Genomic DNA, 13,416 nt, shown 5'->3' on the forward strand with positions numbered 1-13,416 from the left:
CTTGCCATTGCTGTTGGGTTCTTGCAAGTCCTCTTTTCATGTCCTAAGATTCCACAATTAAAACAGTAGCTATCCGGTAGCCTTTCGTACCTGAAGAAGACCCACAGAGGGGGCAGGTCCTCCCTGTCTAACCAGAAACCTGTTGGTAGCGCCTTGGTGATGTTGATGCTGACCCTTATCCTCAGGTATGATCTCCTCAGAATTCCATCCATCTTTGGGTCTTCCGCCTCGGCTAGAACTCCCAACATGTCTCCTATTCGCACTCCTGTTTCTCTATCCATGAGGTCAAGCGGGATGCCATGTATTTGGATCCAAAATTCCATGAAGTCATGATCTACCTCAAACACTGATTCACTCTCCCTCCATAGTCTCAGATTCACCATATTTCCTCTTACATTCCATGGCCCATTTTGCATTATCTGTAGCCCTTTCTTTCTGTCCTTAAAGCTGAATAGCATCTTCTTCGAACCAATATCACTTACTGCCACTCCCTGTGGGTTTCCCCACATTCCCAGTAAGGCATTCTTGCATGTTTTGAAGCTTATTTCTTTATCACTTATTACCTTGCCTACTACATTTAAGCACTCTTTCTTGTATCCCAGCTCTCCTGGTTTATTCAGCTTGATAACTTTTCCTTCTATGCTGCTCATGCTGTACGTTGCTCAGTATTTGTTGTGTTTTGCAGGTCTTATAGCTGTTTATAATATGGGTGTGGTGAGAGATATGTTGTGGGTGTTGAGATTGAAAAGAGCTCCCTGTTGGAGAAGAACCCGAAGTTCTAGGACTACTCTCCTATTGAGAGAAGGAAAGTCTCTGTGCTTTTTTTTTTTAAAGACTTGATTCTTCTGATGGGGCTTTTTTTATTTGTAGAATCGTGGGCTTGTCCTATATAGTAAGACCAAAAATAACGTTTTTATTTTTCCAACAATTGGTTTTATAATATAAACCAATCTGCTGATCAAATTGGCTGAAATCAAGCCCATTATGTTTAGAAGAAGTTATTCACTATTTCCATAATGAACCAATTCCAAGTCCTTTCATGCTTGATCCTATTTGATGTGCTAAAATGGAGTCCTTAAATATTAATTATTAAGCATACTATCTTGACCAAAAAAAAAAAAAAAGCATACTATAGACACACTTGATATTGCTTGGAATAAATAACCGGGAATTAGATAATAACCAAAGCTTGCTCTAAATAGTAAATACCATCAAGAAGAATTGTAGCCTTGTTAATCCTTCTTTTGCCCTTTTCTCTTTCTCATGGAATGCCCTGTTATTTAAGCCCAACAATTAATTAACACCTTTATAAAATATAAACTTTTATTTGTGCTACTGCATTGATTTGAAAATAATTTTCTTAATTCACTCAATGTACTGATTTTTTTTTTTAAAAAATCACAATTATTGTTGGGACTAATTAACAATATAATACATGGTGTCTATGTTACAATCCAACCTTGACAACACTTAAAAAATATGAATATTACTTTGATAAAGACATTAAAAATGTCTTTTTTTTAAGACGTTTATATGTGTCATCATATTATTAGATATCTTTATTAAACTGATTAATAATTTATTTTTTAATAAATTAAAACAAAATCGGTTTATTATAGCAATAATAATAATAAACCCAATTGTCCGCATTATAATTATTAGATCCGATTTGATCCGATCGATTTACACAATCTAAACTGAATCATGTTTAAATTTTTTGATAAAAAAATAAATATATCTGTTACTTGATAAGAAGGCTCCTACTCACCTTAACTTACTATGCAGCTTATGTAGATAAGTATAGCTCTCAAACCTGCACAATTGATGTAACTAAATTATACAGATTAGTTAGTTAGAATAGTCTAGTTAGTTACTCCTCATTAGTACATAAGAGACTGTATTTTCATTTGTATAGTTTTGAGATCTTTCACCGTATTTGAGTAATCATTTTGCCTTATGATTTTTCCTGCTGTGTGCTGTTGACCTTGTTTTGTTACTAAGATTATTCACTTAGTCTATCTAGAACATGGAACTGAGATCCCTTGAGATTATGTAGAGACACTCATGATTTGGGGTACGTGTAAAGTGCTAGTGTCTATTTTTTGCACACAAACAATTGATGAGGATCAAATTGGATTTTGAATGTGTGATTCAGATAGATTTTGTGCTGGGATCCTTTGATATAACAAGAGGATCCTTTGATATAACAAGTCTTTCAGCTTATCTCAACACTTCAACTGATGCACCAAACTTTGTCTTTGAAATCATCCGCAGCAGCCCTACAACTCTAATCCTCATCCTCGATTTGCCTCCCCGAAAAGTAGGGGTGCATAAGACCCGGTCCGGCCCGAAGATTCGGACTGAGCCCGATGACTTCGGGGCTAATTTGGTCCGGCTTCGTTATGACCCGGTCAGACCCGAAGTTTCAATAGATGGTCCCGGTTATTTATTAAATCGGGTTCGGGCCAAGCCTTGGGTCACCCGGCCCCGGCCCGTTGGACCCGTGTAGTTGTTTGCTACTTAATATTTTGTTGTTATTGGTTGGTATGATACTATAAATTATTATTATTATGTTAATCTTGTGTTAGTTGTTAACTTTGTTTTAATTGTCTTTTGAACTTTGAATGTTTAATGTGTAATTGATATAATTATTATTATGAAACTTTAAATTATTATTATTAGATTCTAAATTATTATTATGTGAATGTTGCAATGTTATGGAATAATTATTTTCTAAAATTTAGAGGTTCAAAAGATGTAGAATCTAATTTTTGGTGATGTCGTGATAAAGTTGATCAAGACCCGGGCTTCACCCGGTTTAGACCCGGCTTAAGTGTGGCCCGAAAGTAACACGATTTCATCGGATCTAGGGTCGGGTAAGGGTCTCATAAATAAACCCGGTCATTATTTAGGGTCGAGTTCGAGTCACGGTGAACCCGGCTTCACCCGGCCCCATATGCACCCCTACCGAAAAGACCCTACAAACATTCTATGATGACACTCCGCTTGATGCACATAGGCAGGCCTTACATACACTCCCTGAGGTTCAACCTTATTTCTCCTCGTCACTTTGCATTGAGTCTAGTATCTTCAAATGTTTTCCCAGTACAATTGTGAAAATGGTGAACAATCTAAATTGGGATTTGGTGCATATATATGGTTGTTAATATGGGATTATGTGGCTATTATATAACTTTTAATTGGGTACATTTACTATGGCATTTTTGTTATCTTAGAATGTTTTAGAAAAAGTCACATGATTAGGCACGTGATATTTTCATATGAAATATACGTATGACTAAACTATTAAAATTGTCTTTTTTTTTTATTAAAAATAGAAAAACTTAAATCCATAATCTCTTAAGTGAATATGAAAAACTATTTAAAATACAAAATGTTCTTTAAATATTATTAAACGTGACAAACACAATAAAAAAAGAATATTATATTTTTTGTAAATGACAAATAATTTTTATACTTAGCAAATTATTTATGCATTTTGATCCAAAATTTTGACTAACCATTGTAAACTTTTCACATAGTATTCCAATTTATTTTGTAATTTTTTTGACTAACCTACTGTTTTTTACTAAAAATAAAGAGACTCGAATTCACAACCTCTTCGATATTGAACTATAACACATTAGCATTTGACTAACCTACTTACACTCATTTCATATGTGATTTTTCATAATTTTTCCCTTTCAATTATACTATAGCAAATTTATCGATTATCTTTGTCATCAAGCATTATTGCGCAAATAATGAATTTGATAAAGGTTTTTTTGCTGTTTGATTTGTGAATTTATTAGTATTCAATTTTTGAATTTAATGGGGTTTGATCAATAATGTGAATCGTGGATTTTGATAACCACATGAGTTTGATGGTATGTTTTGTAAATGTACTTGACCAGAATTAATTCCTTCCAATTCCGGGTTGAGAAAGTATTGAAACCAATATTAATTATGTACAATGAATAAAAAAAATTAAAATTAAAAATTAGATTATTAATTAATTATTTAATTTTAGATTTTAAAATTAAAAAATTAAAATTAATATTTAAATTCATTTACATTATGTGCTGTTATTTTTAATTTTATGGTAACCAAGTCACAAAAAAAAAAAAATTTACGGTAATCTCTAATACACGTCCAAAACTCACCGTCATTTTCTTCCGTTCTCACCTTGCGTCATTGAATTTCTCGCCGGCCATACCGAGAGTGCCGCATCCTCTCACCAACACCGTCCTCACCTCCGCCGGTCAGCTCGATATGCCTCGTCCTCCGACGCTCAGCCTAACCCTGCTGTCGTTGTTTTCGTACCTCTCTTCTGAACCGGCTTTACTTTCTCCCATTCCTTCAAGCCTCTTCTCACCGATGATACCACCATGCTCTTCTTCTTCTTCTTCGGATCCAAGCATGGTTAGCTTCTTTCATGATTTGAGCTCTATACTTCACAATAGTGCCGCTTTTGTCATGACTAGTCCGTCAAAATTATGTTTCATCACAATAATAGTTTCTTCTGGTTATTCATCTTCTTATTCTATTTTAATGGTCAATTTAGGATGGTCATTTTAGTAGGTATGCGGATGGTTATTTTATATTTATATAGATGAATATTTTGATTGGATTGAGTTTAGTTATATATAATTAAAATATGTTAGATGTTCAATTCATTAGGTATGTGAATGATTATTTTTATCCTTAAGGTAGCGTTTGGTGGAGAGACAGAGACGGAAAGACTGAGACTGAGAGACAGAGACTAAGAGACAGGGATTGAAATAAATCTCAGTATTCTGTTTGGTGCAAAATGGGAGACATGAATTGAAACAAGAATGAAACTCTAATTTAATTTATACAAAGGGTAAAATTGGAATTAATTAATTGAAATGAAAGTATTTTAGGTATAAAATGTTATTAAAGTTTCAGTCTCCATCTCTAAAAATTTCAGTCCCCTGTGTCCCTACTTTTTGGAGGTACTGAAATACTGAAATTTTAGAGACAGAGACAGAAATTTTAGTACCAGTCTCTGAACTAACAAACACGATACTAAATCTCAGTCTCTGTCTCAGTACCTCAAAACAAACGCTACCTAAGTGAATGGTTATTTTTATTAAGAGTGAGTGGTGTGTGACTGCCAAGTAGCAACGGTGAAATGGGATGATTATTGACAAAAGAGGGGTTGTCGCTGGTTGAAAAAGAAGAGAGTATTGGAGGATTTCAAATAATTATTTTTTTTGAAATAAGTCAAATAACTAGCTGAATGTTTTAAATATTTGAAATTCGAAATTGGAGAATTTAAAATTTAAAATTTGACGTGAAATAATTAAATAAGGGTTTTTAAATTTAATTTTTTGGTGGGTAATTTTCATTTTTAACTTTAGTTGGCTCCTATCCGATTTTCATCGAATCCTAACTGTATCCTATCCTGATTGGCCGTCGCCATGAGCAACGTCAATCAGAACCCGGAAAGGCTGCTGGCAATCCCTGTGAAGAAGAGTGATCCGGTGGATCTGTACCGGCCGTTACGCAAGTTCGTAGCCACAAAATATTCAGAGAGCGATGCACAGAAAGTGGAAAGCGTTATCGAAACCCTAGACAAATGCCGCAGGGACATGGTGGAGCGAGGGGACCTCTCCCTTCCCATGCAACGTGACTGCCTCATCCACTACTTCAAATGTCTCTGCATGGTTGAGCCGCTCTTCACCGCTATCTCCTCCGATGCCGACGCCGACCCGATCACCTTTGTCTGGTACGACGCCTTCTTCTCTGAGCATGAGAATGGAGTCTCCTCGCAGCGCAACAGCATCCAATTGGAGAAGGCTGCTGTTATCTTCAACCTCGGCGCCATCTGCAGCCAGATTGGGGCCTCTTGCGACCGCACCACCTCCCTTGGCCGTCACCTTGCAATGGACGCATTCAATGCCGCCGCCAATTTCTTCTACAAACTCTGGACGGTTTTTGCCAAGGACGTATCCGCCACTCTCGACTTGAGTCTACTCTTGGCCAAGACTCTGCACCGCCTCTGCTCCGCTCAGGCTTCGGAGCTCAACTTACAGCAACGACTCCACCACAACAACACAAATGACGACGCCAGTTCCGTTTCGTTTGAATCGGTCAGTTTTAACTCTTGATTGATTTTACATTTATTTTTTCATTTTAGATTTTCAATAGGATGATATTGATGATGATTATGATGATGTAGGTTTCTCAGAATTATCGGGCGGTATCTGTTATGATACTACGTAACTTGCCTGCAACGGAACATATCCTCGCATTTGACCGAACATGGATAACTCATCTTTCCCAGAAGTTGACATTCTTTCAGGTGGAGGCTCTTCAGAGGAAATCATCCATCCTACCCGAATCCCAGCAACCTCTAGTAATATCATTGGTGTCTCCTCTTGATGATGATGCAGAGTCTGTCACTGAAAAATTAGTTAGTGCTGCCTGCAACTACAACTGCGGTGACCCGTGGACACGAGAACTAGAACACCAACCACGAATCCCATTCATTGACCTCTTCCTTTCGGAGTACAGCCCTTTCAAGATTATGGATGGTGGAAAGCTGGTGGCTTACCCATGGGACATGCCTCCTCCTTATCCAACAAATTTGGCATTCCTTTCGTCTTCGTCTTCGTCACATATTTTGGCATTCCCTTTGAAGAAGTGTGAGCCCTTGGACCTATACGATTCCCTGCGCAATTACTTTGTCCTCAAATACTCTGAGAGCGTGGCAAAGAAAGTAGAAGGCCTTCTCCAAATGCTAAACAAATTGCGTGGTGAGATGCAGCGTGATGACATCCCTCTTCCCGTCCGCCGTGATTGCCTCATCCGCTATTTCAAATGCCTTTGCATGATTCAGCCCTTGTTCCCCATGACTTCCTCACCCAACCCACCTATCTTTGTTTGGTACAATGCCTTCAACCCACAAGAAGTCTCTTCTCAGCACAACATTTATTTGGAGATGGCCTCTGTTCTCTTCAACCTGGGAGCCCTCTGCACCCACATTGCTCTCTCCAGCGATACCACCACCAATCAAGGCCATCGCATTGCCATAGACGCCTTAAATGATGCTTCCTATTGGTTCTTATTACTAAACTCTGTGACTATGTCGGCATCTGCCACTGTTGACTTGTCAAAAAACTGCAGTGATATGCTGCGCGAGATAATATCCGCTGAGATTGCTGACTTGAACTGTTTACCTCATTCCCGTTATGATCGATCATCATTTCCTGGATATCCTGTATGTATCATCATCTACCTTTTCAGTTGACCCTTTCTTACCGTGTTTGATTGTTATCAATCTTGATTTGTTAAATTGTTTGACTGGGATGATGTAGGTTTCTTCGCTTTATCGGAAAGCTTATGATCTGTTGACAGTTGGGACTTTAGCTGAGAATCTTGTTCAATCCTCGATACCTCAATATCTCGAGTCGAAGATAAATTCCCACCATGTTAATACTGCTCCTACTGATGTCAGTGAAGAATTTCTTTTAAGGTATTGTAAGGATAAATCCCTGCTTCCAGAGGAATGTCAACCACCATGCTTGGACCTTCTCTCTGAGGCTGGCCCTGTCATGATTAAGGATGGAAATCTTGTGGCCAACCTTAGAGGCAGTGATGTTGCCATGGAGGAGATGAGCTTGCCGGAGACCACAGTAACATTACCATAGATAAAAACTAAACAAGCTTTAGGAATTTTTTATTTTCTTTTTTAAGTTGGATGTTGGAATTTTGTTTGTTGATGCTAGAACTCTATTTGTGAATATGCTATCCTCATAATTTTGTTTGTTGATGTGTGAATATATTGGTTCTTATTCCTCACCAATTTGTATGCCTCTGATCTCGTAGCCATTGTTAGTTTTTGTTGCATATTGGTTCTTATCAAATCTTGTGACATATGGTGTTAAGGAGAGCGGTTTACTCTTTTCTTTTATCTTAGAGATACCATAGATAGAGCAAACTATATGCATATGTTTTGCTCAATGTGAATGTGGAGGAGAAGTATATCTTTTTGTGGTTATGTTCTTTCATTCTAACAAATGTCCTTGTGTTCTTGTTTCAGAATTGAGATCAATTAATTATCCTTGTTTAAAGCTGCTTCTGTTGTTATTCAAATCCTTCTGAATTTGTTGTTTGTATTTACATAATTTTCCTGATGTGCTTTCGTGATGAGTTCTGCTTTCTTCGTTTTAGTAGACCGTAGTTATGTTTTCTCCTCTTTTACCTCTTTAGTTTGCTTAAATATTTTGATAAATAGAAATGAAATCGGTGTAATCTCAAATTCTCAATGTGATTTCTCCTGGATAATTCAATATCACTCGTAACCGGGTTTGCCTCTTTGTTAACTTTTTTTTCTTCCATTTTTCCATTTCTGATTTTGTTGATCCAATCTTGCAAAGCATCTGATCATGTGGTTTTCTTACCTAACCTGGTTGAAGGTTTAGTTCTCGTTATGTATTGGATGTTTTACTTCTCTTGTTTATATTTTCTTATTTTATTTCAGCTTTAGTCTCATTTTTATAGTCCTATGAATGCTTGTATCACAAATTTTGTTAGCTTTTATTATTGTTTTGTTTGAGGTGGCAGTTTCAGGATTCAGCATTTTGATGTGCTGGTAAAATGCTTGCAAGAATTATTAACTTTCTAGTTGACCAATTTTCCTCATATTTAAGTTAATTTGAATGGTTGTTTACTCACTATTGTGATATGTTTTTGCACCGGACGAATTTCTGTAGGACAGTAAAGTTGTTAATTATCATTTTACTGCAGGATTTTGGATTCTCTTGATTTCATTTTACTATGACTTTGTCATTTTCACATTAAAATCTTGAATAATCGATGATGGAGAGACAAACATGACAAGATCATGTCAAAAATGAATATGTACCAATCCAACCCAATTGGAAGAGAATATATATGTTAACTTTTAAATATGTTAGGTGTAAACTAAAATTAATTATCAAAATTAGTAGTTAAAGTAGAATATATATTAAAATATAAAATATATATTAAAAATAAATTAAATTATGTATGTGTTTAATCAGAAATATATAGTAGTTGAGTTTTATATGCAAATAGCTTTTTTTTTTATCGAAAATAATGAGACTCAAACCCGCAATCTCTTAGGTAAGTATGAAGAGATGATATCATTTGAGTTATAACTTATTGGCAAGTAGCAATTTTTGTTTGATCTTTTAGGATTTAAATAAAAAATATTAAATAATAATTTAATTAAATATGTCAAATTATTTAATAATTGTCAAATAACAACTTCACATAAACACAATTGTATATGAATTTTTATCTATATTAAATTGAATTACTTAAAATAATAAAAAATAGCTAATAAAAACAGGAAATATATGAATAGTTATAACATTAATATTGAGAATAAATAGTCATTTTTGATCATGTAAAATTTGATCGTTCTCAAAATTAACTAAAAAAACAAGCGTCAATCTATAGTACAGATGCTGTTTGATACAGATTTACAGATATTCCTTTTATATGAATATGAGATGGACACCTGGCCATTTTGTTGCAGAGCTTGTCTCCTGCTTTATGTTTACGGTGGCTGAGCCCGTTAGCCAAGATTTTCTTTTTTGTTTGTGTTTTTGGACATGGCCTTAGGCCGAAGAGCTGACACAGCCTACACAAACAGAACCCAGCCCGACTCGAAGCCCTACCCAGTACCCACGTCAAGACCCGCCCTCCCCTAACAGCTCCAAACCGACTAAATACCCATTTTGGTCCCTGAGCGCGATTATTCATTTTGGTCCCTGAAATTCAAAATTACCTATACTGGTCCTTCATATTCAAGTTTAGGCACCAATGTGGTCACTCGATTCTTTCCGGTGATGACTAGACAAATGGAATGCTCAGATGACACTCTTCCTACCACGTTGGATGATGAGTAAACGACGTCGTTTATCCTTAGCACCCAAATAAGTCAGAAATGTCATCGTTTTGTATATAAAGGGAGAAAAAACGATGGAGACCCAAAATAAAGTATTCGTCTTCTTCTCTACCTCTACTATTCTTCGTTTCTAACTTGTTTGGACGCCAAAAGTAAACGATGTTGTTTACTCATCATCCAGCGTGACAAGGAGGGTGCAATCTCAGCACGGAAAGAATTGAGGGACCATATTGGTGCCTGGACTTGAATATGGAGGACCAACATAGGTAATTTTAAATTTCAAGGACCAAAATGAGTAATCGCTTCAGGACCAAAATGAGGATTTAGTCGCCCCAAACCTCCCTTCCTCGCCCTCACCCTTGAAGACTGCCATCGTTTGTTGCATGGAGGCAAAATCAGGCACCTGGATCCTCGACTGTGGCCTCGATTGGAATCCTCATCAGGTACTGCCTTCTTGAGGTCGCCCATGTCGCGCCTACCCCGACTCGATAACTGTTGGTCGTCTTCAATGGTGACCATTTTGTGCTTTTTCACAATGACTGCGACCTCTCTCCAACATGCATGTCATTTCATTCTTCCTGGACTGCGCTTGCCAATACCTTGAAGGAGCTCCTTCTCCTGTTTCGTGGTGATTCCGACTCTCACCTCCCGTGTCCCCTCCCCACATGCATTGAAGCTGTCGGCGACTTCTTCCATGGTCCCTCCTCCCTGTCTCTATTGATTGAAATATAAGCGAATTGTTGAACAGATTCATCTCGTAGCACGCGTTTCCTGCATCTGGCCGTCCACGCTTTTGTTGCCGGCGCGATCAAAAGTTGCTGCTGTTCTGGTGCATACAGACTTTAAGAGATGGTAGTAGACTAATGCTAGAAAGGCTTCACCAAATGAAGGTGCATACAGACTTTAAGAGACAATAAACTTTGGTTTTTGCAGCAATATTTTGGATGAGTTGCTTTGAAGACCATTTGGTGAAACTAAGCTTTCATAGTAGATATAAGCCATCCTAAAACCTATACTTTGACAAAGACTAGGATAGTTCTCCTTTAAATTTATGTTGTCAGGTGAATTTATGCTACCATTCTTTAAATTACACAAAATTATTCTTAAAGATGGAGAAATGGCCAAAAGAACATTACTTTCCGAGATGTAAAGAGATTGTAAAGGAAAACTCAAATTTACGAGATGCGGGTGGAACGGAATAATTGCCAATTTAGTCCAGGATTGAGCATCTCCATATCCTTTCATCTGCCACACAAACCAGCATTGTGCGTTCAAATGCTCATAACAAATAGAAAGACAGTTTCTCAATATACATAAATAAGTGCTCATCCTCTGGAAATAATCATCTGAATCGGTATAAGGCAGAGAGAAATGACTATAAGTCTCTTTACCCAAATCAAAATAAACAACCACCTCATGATTAACACTCCAATTAATAGTGCATGCTCAGCTACTACCAAAAAACACCCTTTCCATATTATCAGGCATAAAAGGGTCGTCAGTTGGAACACCAGGTTGGCCAAATGGGATATCATCAATTCTTCTCCAGGAAGAAGTTGGTCCAAAAGTATAAATTCTGGTACTAAATTCCAAACCAGATGGCCCTTTCTTCCTTATAATTCCAAAAAGCTTGTAGCTGTCACTGAGATGATCATAACCAAAGCCACAAACGCTGACTTGACCGCTGATTTGTGGTGACTGGAATGTGAATCCGGTATAGGGGTTCCACAACATGCCATGTGTATTCTGGCCGCCATCATCATCATCAAAAAAGCATAACAATCCATGGCAAGAACCAACGATTCTGTTGTAGCGTTGTCCACTGAAGCAATCGACTTTAGTAGGTTCAAAAGGTTTGTCCATTATTGACCGTACGGACAGAATTCCAAAACTGTCGTATCTGACACCATTGTCTCGTAGCGAAGTCAGGCTTGGATCGCATAAGCATGAACGACGAAGGTGGTTGCGGGTGAAGTCAGGGGCGGAAATTAGGTTTCTCCAGGAACTGCACACGCTCCTTAGGGAAACAAGCGTCCTTGCCGGAAGCCTCAGCAAGATATCCATTATCAATTCCTTCGGAAGGTCTGGCAGCGGCGGCGTTCTTGCGGTGGCCGTGTGATGACGGAGCAGTACACGTCCTGTCGACGCGTTCTTCTCGGCGTCATTCATAATTATGATCAGTAACGTCATCGTTTCAGTTTGAGTTTGCGTTGCTAGATGACTATCGATCTAAAATCTATTCTAATGTTCTTATTGTATTCTATTTATATGAAGGTTTTCATGTTTCAAAATGACATTAGCATCTCAATGGATCTATGGACGGTTTTAATATGAGATCAAAATCACAAACGGCCGATCCAATTGAATCTAATCAAATCTTCTAAACTAAAATAATATATTGATCGTAATCACAAATGATTTGAGTTGAATTTGTTTCAAATAAATTATATAAATTGGATCCCAATTTTTATATATTTTTTCTACACAATTGCGGGCATAAATTTGATTGAGTTTTGGATAAATTTTTGTGCTTTTTGGGCGTCATTAATTTTGATAAAAAAATATTATTTTTAATAATTTTTTTTAACATATTTAGCAAATTTTTTAATAATAAAAATAAAAGTATTAAAAAAAAATATCTCTTTTAAAAAGTTGTAATTTATATTTTTTTTTTTTAAGATTTTTTTCCTTAACAAACAAGATGTTTTTTATGTAAGAAGTAAACAAAAAAATACTTTTATATTATTATATCCAAACATATCTATTTATCTATCTCACAATTAGAAAATGGATTAATACAGATAGATTTACAGACAGATTTAGTCTTTATTACAGACGGATTTTTGGTTACCGACGAATTTTGTTCCTCTGTAAAAGCCTCGTCGAAAATTATTTATCGACGAATTTTTTTCTGTCAGAAAATTACCGACGGATTTTTACCAGTTACCGACGGATTTTCCCTTTGTAAATTCTCGATCCATTTTCCGAAGGCGACGAACTTTCCGACGGATTTTTTGTCTGTAATTACAGACGAATTTTTCGTTTGTAATTACAGACGAATTTTTCGACAAATTTTCTGTCTGTAATTACAGACAAATTTTCTGACAGATTTTTCGTCTGTAATTTAAACTTTGCAAAATCATCTCACACTCTGATTACAGACAAAAAATCCGTCTGTAAATCCGTCAGTGAGAAAAAATATAATTTTTTTTAGATTTTTTCATTGCAAAATAAACTTGTTTTCATACAAAATAAATATAAATTTAATACAAATTTTTATCTACTTTGTATTTAAATATTTATATTATTTCAAAAATTAAATAAATTTATCGTATTATTAAATTAAAAGAAAAGTACTCTAAACAAGCAAGTCAATATAATTCAAAACACAAACAAAGTATATTTGTCTAATACACATATCAAAATATTTGTTTAAACTTTTTTTTTTTTGGTGAACAACCAAGAGAAAAAACAAAAGAGCAGAAAATAAAAAG

General features: G+C 36.2%; 2 protein-coding genes across 2 annotated transcripts; one reads left to right on the plus strand and one right to left on the minus strand.

Moving 5' to 3' along the window:
* Nucleotides 1–5,355: 5,355 nt before the first annotated feature.
* On the plus strand, nucleotides 5,356–7,831 carry LOC112764979 (uncharacterized). Its single transcript, XM_025810837.3, has 3 exons — nucleotides 5,356–6,116; nucleotides 6,206–7,246; nucleotides 7,344–7,831. Exons 1-3 carry the CDS (start codon nucleotides 5,445–5,447, stop codon nucleotides 7,674–7,676), a joined length of 2,046 nt encoding a protein of 681 aa, XP_025666622.1. The 5' UTR covers nucleotides 5,356–5,444; the 3' UTR covers nucleotides 7,677–7,831.
* Nucleotides 7,832–10,486: 2,655 nt separating this feature from the next.
* On the minus strand, nucleotides 10,487–12,112 carry LOC112765691 (F-box/kelch-repeat protein At3g23880-like). The gene is made up of 3 exons (XM_025811564.2): nucleotides 11,390–12,112; nucleotides 11,102–11,167; nucleotides 10,487–10,636 (listed from the first exon to the last, which is right to left on the minus strand). Exons 1-3 carry the CDS (start codon nucleotides 12,110–12,112, stop codon nucleotides 10,487–10,489), a joined length of 939 nt encoding a protein of 312 aa, XP_025667349.2.
* Between the last annotated feature and the right edge of the window lie 1,304 nt (nucleotides 12,113–13,416).

This window comes from Arachis hypogaea, chromosome 17 (assembly GCF_003086295.3).
Source record: "Arachis hypogaea cultivar Tifrunner chromosome 17, arahy.Tifrunner.gnm2.J5K5, whole genome shotgun sequence".
NCBI classification, from domain to species: Eukaryota; Viridiplantae; Streptophyta; class Magnoliopsida; order Fabales; family Fabaceae; genus Arachis; species Arachis hypogaea.

Excerpts from the sequence above, each read along its gene's own strand:
- LOC112764979 (XM_025810837.3), top strand. The coding sequence starts at position 5,445 with ATGAGCAACGTCAATCAGAACCCGGAAAGGCTGCTGGCAATCCCTGTG. Across the intron at positions 6,117-6,205 it reads GTTCCGTTTCGTTTGAATCG|GTTTCTCAGAATTATCGGGC; the intron begins GTCAGTTTTAAC and ends ATGATGATGTAG. Across the intron at positions 7,247-7,343 it reads CATCATTTCCTGGATATCCT|GTTTCTTCGCTTTATCGGAA; the intron begins GTATGTATCATC and ends GGGATGATGTAG.
- LOC112765691 (XM_025811564.2), bottom strand. The coding sequence starts at position 12,112 with ATGACGTTACTGATCATAATTATGAATGACGCCGAGAAGAACGCGTCG. Across the intron at positions 11,168-11,389 it reads TGCCTGATAATATGGAAAGG|ATGAAAGGATATGGAGATGC; the intron begins GTGTTTTTTGGT and ends TTTGTGTGGCAG. Across the intron at positions 10,637-11,101 it reads TTCCGTTCCACCCGCATCTC|AGACAGGGAGGAGGGACCAT; the intron begins GTAAATTTGAGT and ends TTCAATCAATAG.